The 15073-nt window shown below is 38.0% G+C and overlaps 2 protein-coding genes across 2 annotated transcripts; one reads left to right on the top strand and one right to left on the bottom strand.

Annotated features, from left to right (window-relative positions):
• The first annotated feature begins 1469 nt into the window (after window positions 1-1469).
• LOC132795774 (probable cytochrome P450 28c1) lies at window positions 1470-5984 on the top strand. The gene is made up of 5 exons (XM_060806656.1): window positions 1470-1694; window positions 2668-3013; window positions 3986-4396; window positions 4461-4587; window positions 5473-5984. The coding sequence occupies exons 1-5, from the start codon at window positions 1507-1509 to the stop codon at window positions 5901-5903; spliced, it is 1503 nt and encodes a 500-aa protein (XP_060662639.1). The 5' UTR covers window positions 1470-1506; the 3' UTR covers window positions 5904-5984.
• A 2821-nt stretch (window positions 5985-8805) lies between these two features.
• Window positions 8806-12792, bottom strand: LOC132796740 (transcription factor SPT20 homolog). The gene is made up of 5 exons (XM_060808002.1): window positions 12787-12792; window positions 11452-11583; window positions 10640-11115; window positions 10523-10589; window positions 8806-10443 (listed from the first exon to the last, which is right to left on the bottom strand). The coding sequence occupies exons 1-5, from the start codon at window positions 12790-12792 to the stop codon at window positions 8812-8814; spliced, it is 2313 nt and encodes a 770-aa protein (XP_060663985.1). The 3' UTR covers window positions 8806-8811.
• Between the last annotated feature and the right edge of the window lie 2281 nt (window positions 12793-15073).

The following is a 15073-nucleotide window of genomic DNA, read 5'->3' as shown; positions in this document are numbered from 1 at the left end:
TTAACGGTTCAATTGGTCACGCAGCGCAAACAATGTCAATGTCGTCGCTGTAAAATAGGGATTATCTGCATGTCTGACCTTCTAATGATGCCGTTGAATGCGAATAACCTGAACTAATCTGAACTTATGAACGTCAAATGATTTATTATGTCAGCTGCCGTCTGTGAGTCTATGATTTCAATGATTAATCGATTGTTAAGAGCGGAACCAAATTGGTTCACGCGCAACTGATTGAAACTTTAAGAGACGAAACCAAAAACAAATAAGCAAGGTACAACCAATTGCTCGACTTTAAGATACCCGCTTCTTATACTCAATAAATGCTAAACAGTGCGATATTAATCTTAAAATATACTAAATATACCAAAGAAAACGAAAATATAAATACTAGTGGTTATATTTGGTATATTAGCTACATATTATCAATAAACTCAAAATAGTATAGTATCATGCTTAAAATATACTAAATATACCGGAAAAATACTAAAATATATGTAAGGATTCATTTGGTATTATATATAAGCTACCTATTTTCCATAAAGGCAAAATAGTATGGTATAGTATGCTTAAAATATACTAAAAATACTAAAATATATATTTGGTATATTAGCTGCCTATTTTGGATAAAACCAAAACAGAGCGCTATTATTCTTAAAATATACTAAAAATACCAAAAAAAAAATATACTGAAGATGCGGTATATTGGCTACCTATTTTCAATAAAAACAAAACGGTACCATATCATTCTTAAAATATACTAAACATATCAACATAATACTAAAATATACTGAAGTGTATATGTGGTATATTGATATAGCACTGCATTCACAGTATACCAGTGCATAGGAACGGAAGTGGGCGTGATACAAAATTAAGTGCTGTCAAAAATAATTATAGCTTTATTACAATCTCTGATCAAAAATATATATCTTAATGCCTCTCACATACATTTGATGTAGCCACTAAACCAATAATACCCTTCTACCCAACGTAGAGAGCGGGTATAAACAGCGACAAATCGATTGTCATATTTCATTTAATGACTGAATGGAGAAATCAACTGCACACCGAGCACACGAATATTTCGCAAGCACTCAATATTAATCGATAATTAAACTGCTATTAATTAATAGTTATCGAACAACGTTACGTATACGCAACAATTTTATGGTTCACTTCTGTTAAATTCTAATGGGCTGATGATAGACTTTTATAATGCTTTTCGATTAGATGCATTTGTCTGATTAATCACTTTTTAAAATGTATATTAAGTGTTATTTTGTTCTGCTTGACATGTCGCAACATGCCCACTTAGCATCTAATTCGATAATGGCATCCAGCAACTAGCGACATGAAAGCTTTCGTGTTTCGCCATTATGCAATACCCACAACACTTGACATGGACTCTGAACCCACCCCCGCCCCCGCCCCCTACCATTCAAATTGTCCAGAATTGAGAGAACATTTTGTCAGTCAGTCGTTGAACAACGTTCGCACACACACAACATGTGGCAATGGCTGCTGCTGTTCCTCATCGGGCTGATCTCGCTGATCTATCAGTTCCTCATCTGGAATTTTGGGCATTGGCGGCGTCGTGGCATTCGGGAGCCGAAAGCATTGCCGCTCCTCGGCTCCTTTCCGAACATCGTGTGGCCACGTCAGCATTTCACCAACGATATGCGGGATATTTACATGTGAGTGGGAAAAGCTGATGTAATATAAATATACAAATTATCATTCTATTTTCGCCAAAACGTTCACCGAATCGTAAACTTTACATGAACTCCTTAAACTAATATGGGGTTTGGCCCAAATAAATACATATTTTCCTTGTGTTGTTATTGTACTATTTTCTTCCAGCTGTACTGGTTCGATTCTTAATAAAGAAGCTAATTATTAAAAATCATTCTATTTGAAAAGCCACTTGAATATGACATTTTAAAAGCAAAGCATAGAATAATGATTGCTGAAAGTAAATGAATTAATAACTAAAAAACTATATATATTAAATTAGGTTGTGACTTCTCAATGAAAATATAAAATTAATAATTAGTTACTTAGAAATTTTTTAATTGAATTAAAAATAGTATTTAGTAGGTTTAGGTAGAGCATAGATACATTAGAGGTCCGTAGCTGTGCCGGTATAAGGTATCTTCGTCTCAGAAGTCCCACAGCATGGATGCATTATAGGTAAAAATTAGCAACATCTTGGGTTCGAAGTACATTTAGGCATGTCGATTCGAGGGAGAACACAGAGGAGCTGCTTCAGTGTTTTTTTAACTCCGGACTCTATATTTCATGCGCTGTTGGCAATGCCCAGCTTTACCGCATGAGCAGCTAAATGCCGATCATTAGCCTGTTTAAGCTAATACTCATTGAAGCACACATCAACTTTGCAGTTTTGCATGAGTTAGTAGATCAATAGATTACTTTGTGTGTACTTGTTTAATAAGAATTATTATATTGCAAAAATATATATCGTAGATTTGTAATCATTGAACAATATTTTAAAATGCATAAAAATATTTAAAATAATCAACAAATTTAAAATACAAAGAGAACAAAATATATACAAAATTATATGATTAATTGATAAATACAATAATAAAATAAACTAATGCACATCTGTCTCAAACACTAAACATATTTGCTTTTCGTCGCCTCCAGGAAGTATCGTGAGACGGACAGCTATGTGGGCACATTTCTGTTGCGCTCACCAAAGTTGCTGCTGCTGGAGCCGAAGTTGATCAACGAGGTCTTCGTGTCCGCCTTTCGGCACTTTGAGAACAACGATGCGTCGCGCATGATTGACATCAGCAAGGACAAGCTCGTTGCCTGCAATCCATTTGTGCTCGACGGCGATGAGTGGCGACAGCAGCGCAGCATCTTCTCACCATTGCTGACTAGCGGGCGTATACGTAATGCCTACTGCAATATGCAACGCATTTGCGGCAAGCTCTGTGATTACATCGACGAGACTTCGAGCAGCGAACAATCATTCAATGGCATGGATGTAAGTGTGCAGCAGAAGTTGTTGTTAGTTGAAAGCTCATTAAAGCTTAGAGTTTGTTAGAAAGCGCATCCTTAGTGAACAGGAAAGTTCTTGAAAATATAAAAGAGCTTTTATTCATTAAACTATTTGGATGTAAGTGTGCAGCAAAAGTTGTTGTTGATTGAAAGCTCATTAAGGCTTAGAGTTTGTTAGAAAGCGCATCCTTAGTGAACAAGAAAGTTCTTGGAAATATAAAAGACCTTTTATTCATTAAACTATATGGATGTAAGTGTGCAGCAGAAGTTGTTGTTGGTTGAAAGCTCATTAAAGCTTAGAGTTTGTTAGAAAGCGCATCCTTAGTGAACAGGAAAGTTCTTGGAAATATAAAAGAGATTTAATCCATTAAATTATATGGATGTTAGTGTGCAGCAGACGTTGTTGTTGGTTGAAAGCTCATTAAAGCTTAGAGTTTGTTAGAAAACGTATCCTTAGTGAACAGGAAAGTTCTTGGAAATATAAAAGATAGCTTATTGATGATATTATTTAAAATATTAAAAGTTTAATTTGTGATTTATTTCCGTGATTATTTTAAATAATAAGAATTTTGATAGCTTCTTTTATTATCATAATTTTATGCTGATCATTTTAAATAATACTAATTTTAGTTGCCTGAAATAAAGCTCAATTTTGATCATAAGTTTGGATAAAGCGACATTTTGTTAGCTTTACAAAAAATCTCAACAATTATACGCAACTTTTAAATAATAAATCTGAACTTTGTTAGCTTTCTCATTTTTTTTAAAAAGCTATATTAGGCAATAACATTTAAAATAAAGCTCTTTTTTATGATAATCTCAGATAAAGCTTGTTATCTAGCAAAAAGATTTTTTTTTTAAGCTTAACTTATAAGCAACTCTTAACTAATAAATCTGAATTTTGTTAGCTTACACTTTTTTTACAAGTTCAGCTATAATAAACAGCTTTATTTTACAGCTAGGATTGCGCTTTACCAGCGAGAATCTCTTTGACTGTGTGTTGGGCATTGAGGCTAAAAGCTTTAGCAAGTCGCCGCTGCCGGTTGCGAAGCACAACAAGGAAATGTCCGAGGATAATCGAGGTCTCGCCTTGGCGGGTGCCCTCAACGGTCTCTTTCCCCATCTGCCGCGTTGGATGCGCCCCAAAGTTATTCCCCAGTCGTATGACAATTTCTTTTCGCAGTTGGTGCTCGAAGCGTTTCGTTTGCGTCGTGCCAAGCGACAGGAGCGCAACGATTTCATCAATCATCTGCTGGACATGCAGCAGGAGCATCAACTGAGCGAACAGCAGCTTCTCTCGCATGCGATGACCTTCATGTTCGATGGCCTCGACACCACGTCCTCAACTATTGCTCACTGTTTGCTCTTGGTTGGATTTGAATATTTCCTTTCAAAGAATGTTTATGGTTAATAATCCCTTTTATTCCTTGCAGCTGGGTCGCTATCCCAAATGCCAGCAGCTGCTGTGGCAAGAACTGGACAAAGCTTGTGCCAAGGATCAATTGTTGCCCGACTTCGAGGTGCTCAGTGAACTGCCCTATTTGAGTGCGTGTTTGAATGGTGAGTAAGAGTGATGGCGATTTGATTTTTAGCTTTTTATTACTAATGGAATGTTGGGTGCCATCTCTATTATGTCATTATTGTCTTTTATGAAATTTCATTCATTTCTTTGTTCCATTTATTACGACTTCGCCTCTTCCTTTTGCTTACTCCCTCATCCTAGCTGCATTTTCTTCATTTAAGAATATCCTCATCCTCCTCAGCCCTTATATTGACTTTCTTTTTTTCCTTTTTTTCACTTTACTATTTTCTTTATTCTGTCTCTTTTATTTTGATCATTTTCATCCCAACTCTTGTCCTTATCTCTTGGTAATCTATGCGCTCTCTTTCGTAAACTTCCTTATCTTCACTTTTTCTTATGTCCTCTTCGTACTTTCTTTCGTGAACGTTTCTATAAAGCCCTTATATTTACTTTCTTTCTTTCTTTTTTTTCACTTTACTATTTTCTTTATTCTTTCTCTTTAATTTTGATCATTTTCATCCCAACTCTTGTCCTTATCTCTTGGTAATCTATGCGCTCTCTTTCGTAAACTTCCTTATCTTCACACTTTTCTTATGTCCTCTTCGCACTCTCTTTCGTGAACGTTTCTATAGAATATTCATAATAACTTTCTGTCTTTATCTCTTTTCACTTTACTATTTCTTTTATTCTTTCTCCTTTCTTTTCATAAATTTCATCAAATCTTATTCTTATCTCTGTGTACTCTATGCGCTCTCTATCGTAAAGATTTCTATACATTCCGTATAATTATTCGTCTTCTTTTGAATCTCAATTTTTTGCTTTCTTCTCTGAAATTTCTATTTCTGTAGTATTTTCCTTTTTTTTCATTTTTTTTATTTCATTCCTTATTTGCTACTGAATCTTAATTCTATCTTTTCTTTCAGAGAGTCTGCGCATCTATCCCGCTGGAGGTTGGGCCTCCAAAACCTGCACCACGCCTTACACCTTTCATGGCAGCCATCACAAGAGTCCGCTGCAAATGTATCCCGGCGATAACGTGATGATACCGATCTATGGACTGCATCACGATCCCAACTATTATGCCGAACCACACGAATTTCGACCCGAACGCTTTCTCAATGGCGGCTTAAAGCGTTATCAGCAACTGGGCGTCTTTCTTGGCTTTGGCAATGGACCGCGACAATGTGTCGGCATTCGCTTGGGTCTAACACAGACGAAGGCAGCGATTGCGGCGATTGTGAGACGCTTCGAGGTTAGGGTAAATCGACGTACACTCCAGGGCATTCAACTAGATCCACTCATATTTGTGGGCGCACACAAGGGCGGCATTTGGCTGGACTTTAATCGCAGATGAAGCAAATGTGATCAACAAAATACAAGTATTATTAACGGGGGAATACAAGTAAAGCATAAAAACTATTTTAATAAAAGGAAAACAGCAAATATCATTATCGTATCTTTATATCATTATTATATCATTGTATTTAATACTAATATCAAAGATCTCTTTGTACTTGAGCTGACAATGGACATTTTCGAAATCGTAGTTTTGGTCCGATTCTAAAAATTCTGACCGCTCAAAACAAAAAATTACTAATTTGCAAAAATAATTTTAGCCCCAATAATAGAAGAATTTCGACAGCTTTTGAGATTCGTATCGAAGACAATTTAAATGACTGATTGTCTGACTAATTGAGTGACTGATTGACAGTCTGATTGAGTAAATAATTGGATGACTGATTGACTGAATAATTAACTACCTGATTGAGTGATTGACTAATTGATTGGATTGTCTCCTTGATTGTCTGACTGTTTAACTAACTTATTGATTGATCGGCTGTATGACTGATTGATTGACTGACAGACTGTCTGATTGACTGTGTGAGTGATTGCCTGCTTGATTGACTGACTGCTTAACTGACTGATTGACTAACTGATTGATTGATTGATTGTCAGACTGTTTGATTGACATCTAAATGATTGACTGCTTGATTGTCATTTTATTAACTGACTGATTAAATGGCTATCTGACTGATTGACTGACTGATTAGTTGATTGATTGGCTGACTGTTTGACTGACTGGCTGTCTCACTGATTGATTGACTGACTGCTTGATTGATTGTCTGCTTGACTGACAGACTGACCATCTGTCTGATTGATTGATTGACTGACTGCTTGATTGAGTATCTGCTTGACTGACTGACTGCCCAGCTGCCTGACTGATTGATTGACTGACTACTTGTCTGACTGATTGATTGACTGACTACTTGACTGACTGATGGATTGCTTAACTCCTCGACTAACTGATTGATTGACTGACTGCTTGATTGATTGTCTAATTGACTGACCTTCTGTCTGATTGATTGATTGACTGACTGCTTGATTGATTATCTGCTCGACTGACTGACTACCCAGCTGTCTGACTGATTGATTGACTGACTACTTGACTGACTGATGGATTGACAGACTGTCTGATTGACATCCAAGTGATTGACTGGAAAGAGACCGTTGACTAACTGATTGATTGCTTGATTGACAGACTTTCTGATTGACATCTAAGCGATTGACTGCTTGATTGACTTTTTATTAACTGACTGATTGAATGGCTATCTGACTGATTGACTGACTGATTAGTTGATTGATTGGCTGACTGATTGATTGACTGACTGCTTGATTGATTATCTGCTTGACTGACTGTCCAGCTGTCTGACTTATTGATTGATTGACTCCTTAGCTGACTGATTGATTGACTGACTGTCTGACTAGCTTACCAACTTAATGGCTTTTTATTCAAGCGCCCACTTTGATTGATTGACTGATTTTATGACTGAGCTAACAACGGGCAGGTCAAACGCCTTAAAGCTCACAGAATACGTCCAAGGTTGGGTAAAAGTGCTGACAATCATCCAACTTAAGTCCATTGTCAATCCCCTTTGCAAGTGTCATCTAGTTATGTCAACGATTGGCCAAGCCAATCAACACAACAAAATGTTGCCACCGATCGCCCATTTGAATGACCTTTTGTTGTTGCACGTTGTGTAGGTAGGTTTTTCATTGATTTTCCATTGATCGATCATGCTCTCGAGTCGCACCCAACACACACAAAATAAAGTATACGAGTATAAAAATCAAATCACCGCCCATTGACATTTGGTTTTCTTGAAGCCACAACTGAAACGATTCAAGTCGCTTTAAGCATAAGCATATGCAACTTTCACTTAGCTCATCCGCCGTCTGACTACGTTTTTGGCCATCTGTCTTTCCATCTGTCTGTCCGCTTTGGGCCTGGCCTCTTAATCATTGCTCTCTGTGTGTGTTTCTGCGTCGCACAGCAGCCAATTCGAAATCAAAGCCGAAACCTTTTATTTTGAAGGTCACAAATATAGTATGCAATAGTTTGGGGTTTTTTTTAATTTCCTAAAATTTATTTGACATTTTTCTTTTGTATTTTAATGAGCCATAAAATGAAGTTGATGCGTTTTAAACAGCGTGCAAAACGCCAAAGCTATTGATAAAAATTTGCATGCTTGATTATCGATAACGATATGTTTGTGTATCGTCAGCTGATGTTATATAACACCCTGAGAAGTCGTGAGAAATTTCGTTTTGCAATAGCCGATGAGAAGTTGAAAAAGATTTTGAAAACTTGTACCTTAAAAAGTCGTAGAATTAGAAAGGTTGTAAGTTAAATATTATTAAGTATCAACTTTCAGACTTTCAGCTCAGTAACTTGATGTTTAAATAACTGTTTTAAGATCAACCCGCAGAAATTTGAGCAAACTCCCCAATTTAAGTGATATCAGTTTGCAAGGTCGAGGCAACTTTACACCATTCATTCACCATCAACGACTCAAAGGCGTGTCGATTCATGTTGCGGCATGTTGCGACGTGTCAATGTTAGGGCGTGTTATTTGCAGTGCTACGCATCTTGGAAAGTCACCATGAAAGTCAACAACGCGCGACTGCATAATCTATTTGCTTAACTTCCGAAATAGTGAAAGAGAAGGAGAGGGAGAAAAAGAGATAGAAAGAGAGAGGTAGAGAGTGAGACAACAATTTATGTACATATATAAGTAGTATTTTATTAGGTAAGACATCGTTTTCAAGCGTTTTCGTTAAGGCTAAAATGATAAGACTCTCCCATTGAAAACGAGCAAAAAAATAATCGAGAAGAAAAAAAAAAATATAACAAATTGTTGATGAATGACTTTGTTTGTTGTGGTTGCTGTTGCGTTAAACTCTAATCAGTGCTAAATTTAAATTTAATGCCTGGCCACAGGCAGCAAACGCAGCGTTCGCACTTTGCTTGCCTCACGCACGATGCGCGTTCGTGGACGTGCCGCCGTTGGTGGCAAGTAGCCGCGTGTCGTTGACTGCGCTTGTTGTTGCTGTGGCTGCTGTGGTTGCTGTGGTTGCTGTTGGGGTGGCACATACTCCTGCTGATCGTCGTAGATCTTGACGGTCTGCACATGATTCTCGACACCGTTGTGCGCATCTTGTGTCACCACCTTGACAATGTGATGTTGCCCCCTTGGCTGCTCGTTGCTGGTGCCCAAGATTTTAATCGTCTTCACGCCAGCAGCATCCAAAGTTTCGAGCACCTTGAACGTACGCACTGCATGCGGCTTCACGATTTGCACCGTTCGCACTCGAGAGCTGCCACGTGGCACATTCGCTGCGGCAGCAACAGCCACATTGACGGCCATTTGCATTTCGCGTGGCATGAACTTTTGCAGCGATTGCTGCGCCTGGAAGTTGAGCGTAGCGCGTTGCTGTTGCACTTGACGATGTTGCTGCTGCTGCTGTTGTTGGACGTGATGAATGTGATGATGCTGATGGTATTGCGTGGGCAACGCATTGCGTGCATAAGACATGGCTGGCGCATAGAAACGTGGTCGCTTCGATTGCTCGCGATACATGGGCGCAACTTCAATGATTTGTGGTTGCTGCTGCTGTGCCACTACACGTGGCTGCTGCTGTGGCTGTGGTTGGCCGTAGCGTGCCAATGGCTGCACCGTGTTCATGTAGCTGCGCAGCGTGTGTATGTGTGTGTGTTGTGTTGTAGGTGGCGCTGGCAATGGAGCAGCCACGGGGGCGGGGGCAGCAACCGCAATGGGACGTGCAACAGGCGCTGCTGTTGTCAGCGTGGCGGTTGTTGGTTGCTGCTGCTGTTTGGGTGCGCCGTAGATAATGTTGCTGCCTTGCACGGCACCAACATGTCGTGGTTGCTGCTGCTGTTGACGCTGCTGCTGCTGCTGCTGCTGCTGCAGTTGCAACTGTTGTTGCTGCAGCTGCAATTGCTGCTGTTGCTGCTGCTGTTTCAGCAATTTCGTTTGCGTTTGCAGGCTGTGCAGCTCGGCAATGGCGGCCTCAAAGTTTTCGGGCTTGGTGAACTCGTAGCCTTCGGGCAAGGCGCCAGGATGAGTGATCTGTGGTTGCTGTTGCACCAGTTGCACTTGTTGCTGCTGAGTCGGAACGTGTTGCTGCTGTACCTGGACTTGTTGCTGTTGCACTTGCACTTGTTGCTGTTGCACTTGCACTTGTTGTTGCTGCTGAACTTGCACTTGTTGCTGCTGAACTGCAACCTGTTGCTGCTGCACTTGCTGTGGCTGCTGCTGATACACAATCTGTGGCTGCTGCTGCTGTTGTGGTTGTGGCTGTGGTTGTTGCTTGACCTCGTCGTAGCTGGGTGGCAAATAATCTGGTGCACGATATTCGCCAACTGCTGGCTGCTGCTGCACGGCAGCAACCGTCTGCACAGGCGCCAATGGCAACTGATCGGGATTGGCAAACTCGTAGCCAGGTGGCAGATAACCAGGCGCCTGATACTCGGTTGCTGTTGCCGTGGCTGTTGCTTGCACTTGCTGTTGTTGCTGTTGTACCTGTTGTGGTTGCTGCTGCTGCACAGCTTGAGGCTCGGCATTGGCAAATTCATAGCCAGGTGGCAAGTAACCAGGTGCCTGATAACCCGACTGACTTGAGCTGCTGCTGCCGCTGACAATGCTGTGGCTGCTGGCGCTGCTGGCGCTGCTGCTGCTGGTTACAATGCTGTTGCTGCTCGAGTCGATGTTGCTGCTGCTGCTGCTGCTGGGTGGCAAATAGGGAGGAGCGCGATAGACTTGAGACTGTTGCTGTTGTGCGTAGCTGGGAATGGCTGCAGCTGTTGCTGTGGCGCTGGTTGCTGTTGTTGTGCTGCTGGTTGTTGGCGGCAAATAGTCATTGCCTCTGTAGGTAGGCTTGCTGATGAGTTGTTGTTGCTGCTGTTGCTGTTGCAATTGCAACTGTTGTTGTTGGTGTTGCACATGTACCTGTTGCTGTTGCACCTGTTGCTGTTGCTGCTCGATGTTGCTGCCGGTGGGTGGCAAATAGCCAGGTGCCTGATAGCTTTGTGCCTGCTGAGTGAATTGCTGTGGTGCAGTCGAACTCAAACTGGAGCTAACAGCAGTTTGATAAATCTGTTGCTGTTGCTGTGCGCTGGGCGTGGCAACTGTGGGCGGCAAATAGCCGGCTGCACGGTAAGAGACAGCTGGTTGCAGGCGCAACGGTTGCTTGCGTTGGAAATCATGCTGATAGTTCGAAGGGAAAGGCACAGGCACCGACACAGGCAATGGTTGCTGCTGTTGCTGTTGCTGTTGCAGTTGCTGTGGCTGTGGCACGCTGGCAACTGTTGCTGGCACATGCAAATGTCCTGCATCGGCAAAACTCAAAAACGACACATCATCCTCATCATCAACAGCTGTGGTTGCTGTCGCTGTGGCTGTTGTCAGCAACTGTTGCTGCTGCTGCTGCTGCTGTTGTGGCTGCTGCTGCTGCTGATGATGAATGTGTATCTCTTCGTGCGTGGTCTGCGTTTGTGCTGGCGGCAAATAGGCATTGTTCTTGCCTTCATAATGATTGTGCACCTCAAAGATCTGATAACGCGAATTTCCATAGCTGCTCTCCTCGAAGCGAGGCGATTGCTTCAGCGATATGTCTGCTGTTGCTGGTCCACAGGAGCAACAGACGGCGACGAGCGCCAACAATGCGACTGACAACTGCAAGAGAGTGGGGGAAAGTAAAGAAAACCCAAACATTAAATCGATCGATAAATAATTCACAAATATTGTGACAAAAATAATGGCACAATAATTGACTTAAATATCTCTTATTTTGGAATTAAATAATTTTAATGTGGCAACTTAAAGTTTAAATGTTTCACTTATGAAACTCAGTATTATCCTAACAAAAATAGAAAATAATATTTTGTAAATATTTAAGATTAAACTTGGGGGAAAAAAAACTTATTTCAGTTCAAAAGACATCAGCAAATTTGTTAAAAAAAAATAATTTTAAAGTTGTACAAATTTGCAGCAGACGAGTTTTGAGCAAAGCTTTTAAATAATTTCAAATAAAAATGCTTAAATCGAAAATTTTGATGAAAAATAATTATGTGATATATAAGTTTCAAAATAAATACAAAATTGAAGCAGCAACGTTTTAAAATCCATTCAAGGAGCAACAAAATAAAGAGGTGAAAATTATTTTTTTTTTTTCTTTTCTTAAAATAATAACGAAATGATAACAAAGAAAGGTGCACTGTTACTTAACTGGTAAACAAATCAAGAAAAATTATTTAAAAAAAAAAAAAATTATAATTAATTAAAAATATTCAATTTAGCAGTGGCTGTGGCTAAGAATCCTTTTATAAAGTATGTAAATTAGAAATTGAAAAAAACAAATGCCAAATCGAAGCAACAACTCGAGTTTTTGGCAACGTTTTGAAATCCATAAAATTTGTAAATCATTTAACAACACTTTGTATCATTGAATAATAAATTGATAATCATTTGAAAATTTAACGCACAGCACGAAATCAATTTCATAAAAGTTACAAAAAAAAAGTGAATAAAAAAATCCTTGTATTCAGTAGCACACTACACGAAAGTATTCCAGCAAAGTGTTAAACAAATTGCTTGCGATAAAAACAATAGATAATTCGCAATTAAATTATTAATTGAGCGCACACACACACAAAAAGAAAAAAATAAAAGAAACACTAAAGTCCTTCAACGATTGAATTTCAACTTGATGTTGAGTTTTTGATTTGATATAAATTTTCAATCACTTTTTGGCACTTTTTGTTAAAATTGGCGATTTGAGTGTTGTTGTTGTTGGATTTTGTGTTGCTGATGTTTTTAGATGTTGCTGCTGTTGCTGATTGTTGTTGGTTGCTGGTTGCTCGATGTGGCTGCACTTACATTCATCTTCACGTTGGTCGTGCTTAAGCCCTCGATGTCCAACCGTTCAATGATGGCCCAGCTTGACCCGGCCACGCATTTTATACAAGGGCGCGCATCAGTTCGACATTTTCGGCATTGGTGTGCGTGCACAAGCATGTCTGTGCGTGTTCGCATTTGTGTTTGTGCTTGCGTTTCAGTTTCAGTTTCAGTTTGAGCCATCCCAAACAGTGCGACGGCCTTTCATTAATTCATCGGCGTCTGCGCAACAATTTTGTTTCTCTTTTTTTGGGCTTCACCTTTATCAGTCTCTGACTGCGTCTTCCACCTCCGTCTTCCTCTCTCTCTCTCCCTCTCTCTCTCTCTCTCAGTCTCCGTCTGCGCTTGAAATGCAAATTGTTTATTGAGTTATTATAGACACTTCGGTCGTAATGCTCCGAAATTCGACACTACGCGAATAGGCAAAACTATTCGCACTGCGGATGTAATTAATGCGCCTGCCTCAACAGCACCAACAACAGCAACAACAACAACAGCTAATATAACTATAACAGCAACAACAACAACAGCTAATATAACTATAACAGCAACAACTACAACAACAAGTTGAACTGCCTTCCGCTCGCTGCTCATCCTCAACTAATTTATGTGTTCTCTTTACGCCACTTGCATAATTCCACGTGTTTGGAACTTGTTTTTGTTTTTCTTTTCTTTCTATCCATTTTTCATGCTCACAGTTTTGCATTTCTTAATTGAAAAATTGCTATTTAAAATGCAGTTTTATATTAACGATTTCCTCTTAACCTTATTAACGTTTAAAACTTTTGAAAGTAAAAATTAAAGTATTTTGCAGTTGTAGCTCAATTAGATTTTATTTAGGTATTGTCCTATTTCAAATACAGTTTTATATTAAAGATTTCCTATTGCGTTTTTTAACGATTACAATTTTTGAATTCTTTTAAAGTGACTCTTAAAGTATTTTGCATTTGCAATATAAATTATTAAGTGATTCTTTATTGTCCTATTTGAAATATTGTTTTATATTATAGATTTTCTATGCATTCTATTTTCTTTTTAACGTTCAAGTCTTTTAAATTCTATCCCACTTTTAATGCGCAACTTTAATTATAAATAAATAAGTGATTTTTAGTATTACCATATTTAATATACAATTTTATTTAGATTTTATACTTGTAATTTCAATTGTATTTATTTATTGATTTTAGATTCGGTACAGATAATTTATATCTTATTGGTTTAATTAATTCACATTTTACACATTTTCAAAACACTGCCTTCAAATAATTTGTATTTATATTCGTGTCACTTTTGCCATATAAATTACTCATACGCATTGTGTAACTCATAAATGATTTAATTTTTGTATTTAGCATTTATTTAAAATATAATTTCTGTCTTCGTTACTTAAGTCCTAAGAGATTCTCTTAATTCATTTATGCATTTAAAAGCATTTACTTCAAATCCTTTACATTTGCATTCAAATTACGCATACGCACTGTGTAATTAATAAGACACGTTTTATACTTACCATATTTAATATGCCATTTTATTGTACTCTTAATTTATACTTTCCAAAATATTATCTAAAATGCAAAACATTTGCATTTTTGGAATTCAAATTACTCTTACGCATTGTGTAACGCATAAATGATTATTTTTATTTTAAAAATGCAATTTTATTGTACTCGTAATTTAAATCTTAAGTGATTCTCTTAAAATATTTGTACGTTTGAAAACATTGTCTTCAAAGCATTCACATTTATATTCTTTGAACATAAATAACTCATACGCACTGTGTTAATTACAAGTAATTGTATATTTACTATATTGCAAATGCAACTATATTTTATTTAAATTGCTATCGTAATTTAAATGTTTTGCTTTTTATAAATCAATTGTGCAATTTACATGATTCATTTGAAATTATTTTTATTATTATATAATATATTATTATTTGGAGTGCGCTTCTTGCAATATAAATTACTCATACGCAATGTGTAAATCATAAGTGCTTGTTGGTTTAATGCATTTTTATTGATATATTGCATATATTGTATAATAACAAACTAGAACCGATTTTTTTACACATACAGTAATAAATACATTATTTAAGAATCCTTAAAATGTGGCTGCAATCAGATAAAATTTGTAGAAGGTATTTAAGATATAATATGTATAATATATAAGTTGAATGTAGTACTATATCGATATACCAAATATAGCCTTTAATATATATATTTTAGTATTTTGGTGGTATATTTTCGGTATATTTGTGGTACATGGTTTT

The sequence above is a fragment of the Drosophila nasuta genome, chromosome X (assembly GCF_023558535.2).
Source record: "Drosophila nasuta strain 15112-1781.00 chromosome X, ASM2355853v1, whole genome shotgun sequence".
NCBI lineage: Eukaryota > Metazoa > Arthropoda > Insecta > Diptera > Drosophilidae > Drosophila > Drosophila nasuta.
The sequence above is the reverse complement of the archived record's forward strand: the minus strand, read 5'-3'. Positions and strand labels throughout refer to the sequence as shown.

What these genes read in the sequence shown, in the direction of transcription:
- LOC132795774 (XM_060806656.1), top strand. Translation starts at nt 1,507, where the DNA reads ATGTGGCAATGGCTGCTGCTGTTCCTCATCGGGCTGATCTCGCTGATC. An exon ending in GATATGCGGGATATTTACAT is followed by an intron (nt 1,695 to 2,667) that starts GTGAGTGGGAAA and finishes CGTCGCCTCCAG; the next exon opens with GAAGTATCGTGAGACGGACA. An exon ending in TTGCTCACTGTTTGCTCTTG is followed by an intron (nt 4,397 to 4,460) that starts GTTGGATTTGAA and finishes TATTCCTTGCAG; the next exon opens with CTGGGTCGCTATCCCAAATG.
- LOC132796740 (XM_060808002.1), bottom strand. An exon ending in CGCGTTATCAGATCTTTGAG is followed by an intron (nt 11,116 to 11,451) that starts GTGCACAATCAT and finishes TCGAACTATCAG; the next exon opens with CATGATTTCCAACGCAAGCA. An exon ending in GCTCCTCCCTATTTGCCACC is followed by an intron (nt 10,590 to 10,639) that starts CAGCAGCAGCAG and finishes ACAGCATTGTAA; the next exon opens with CCAGCAGCAGCAGCGCCAGC.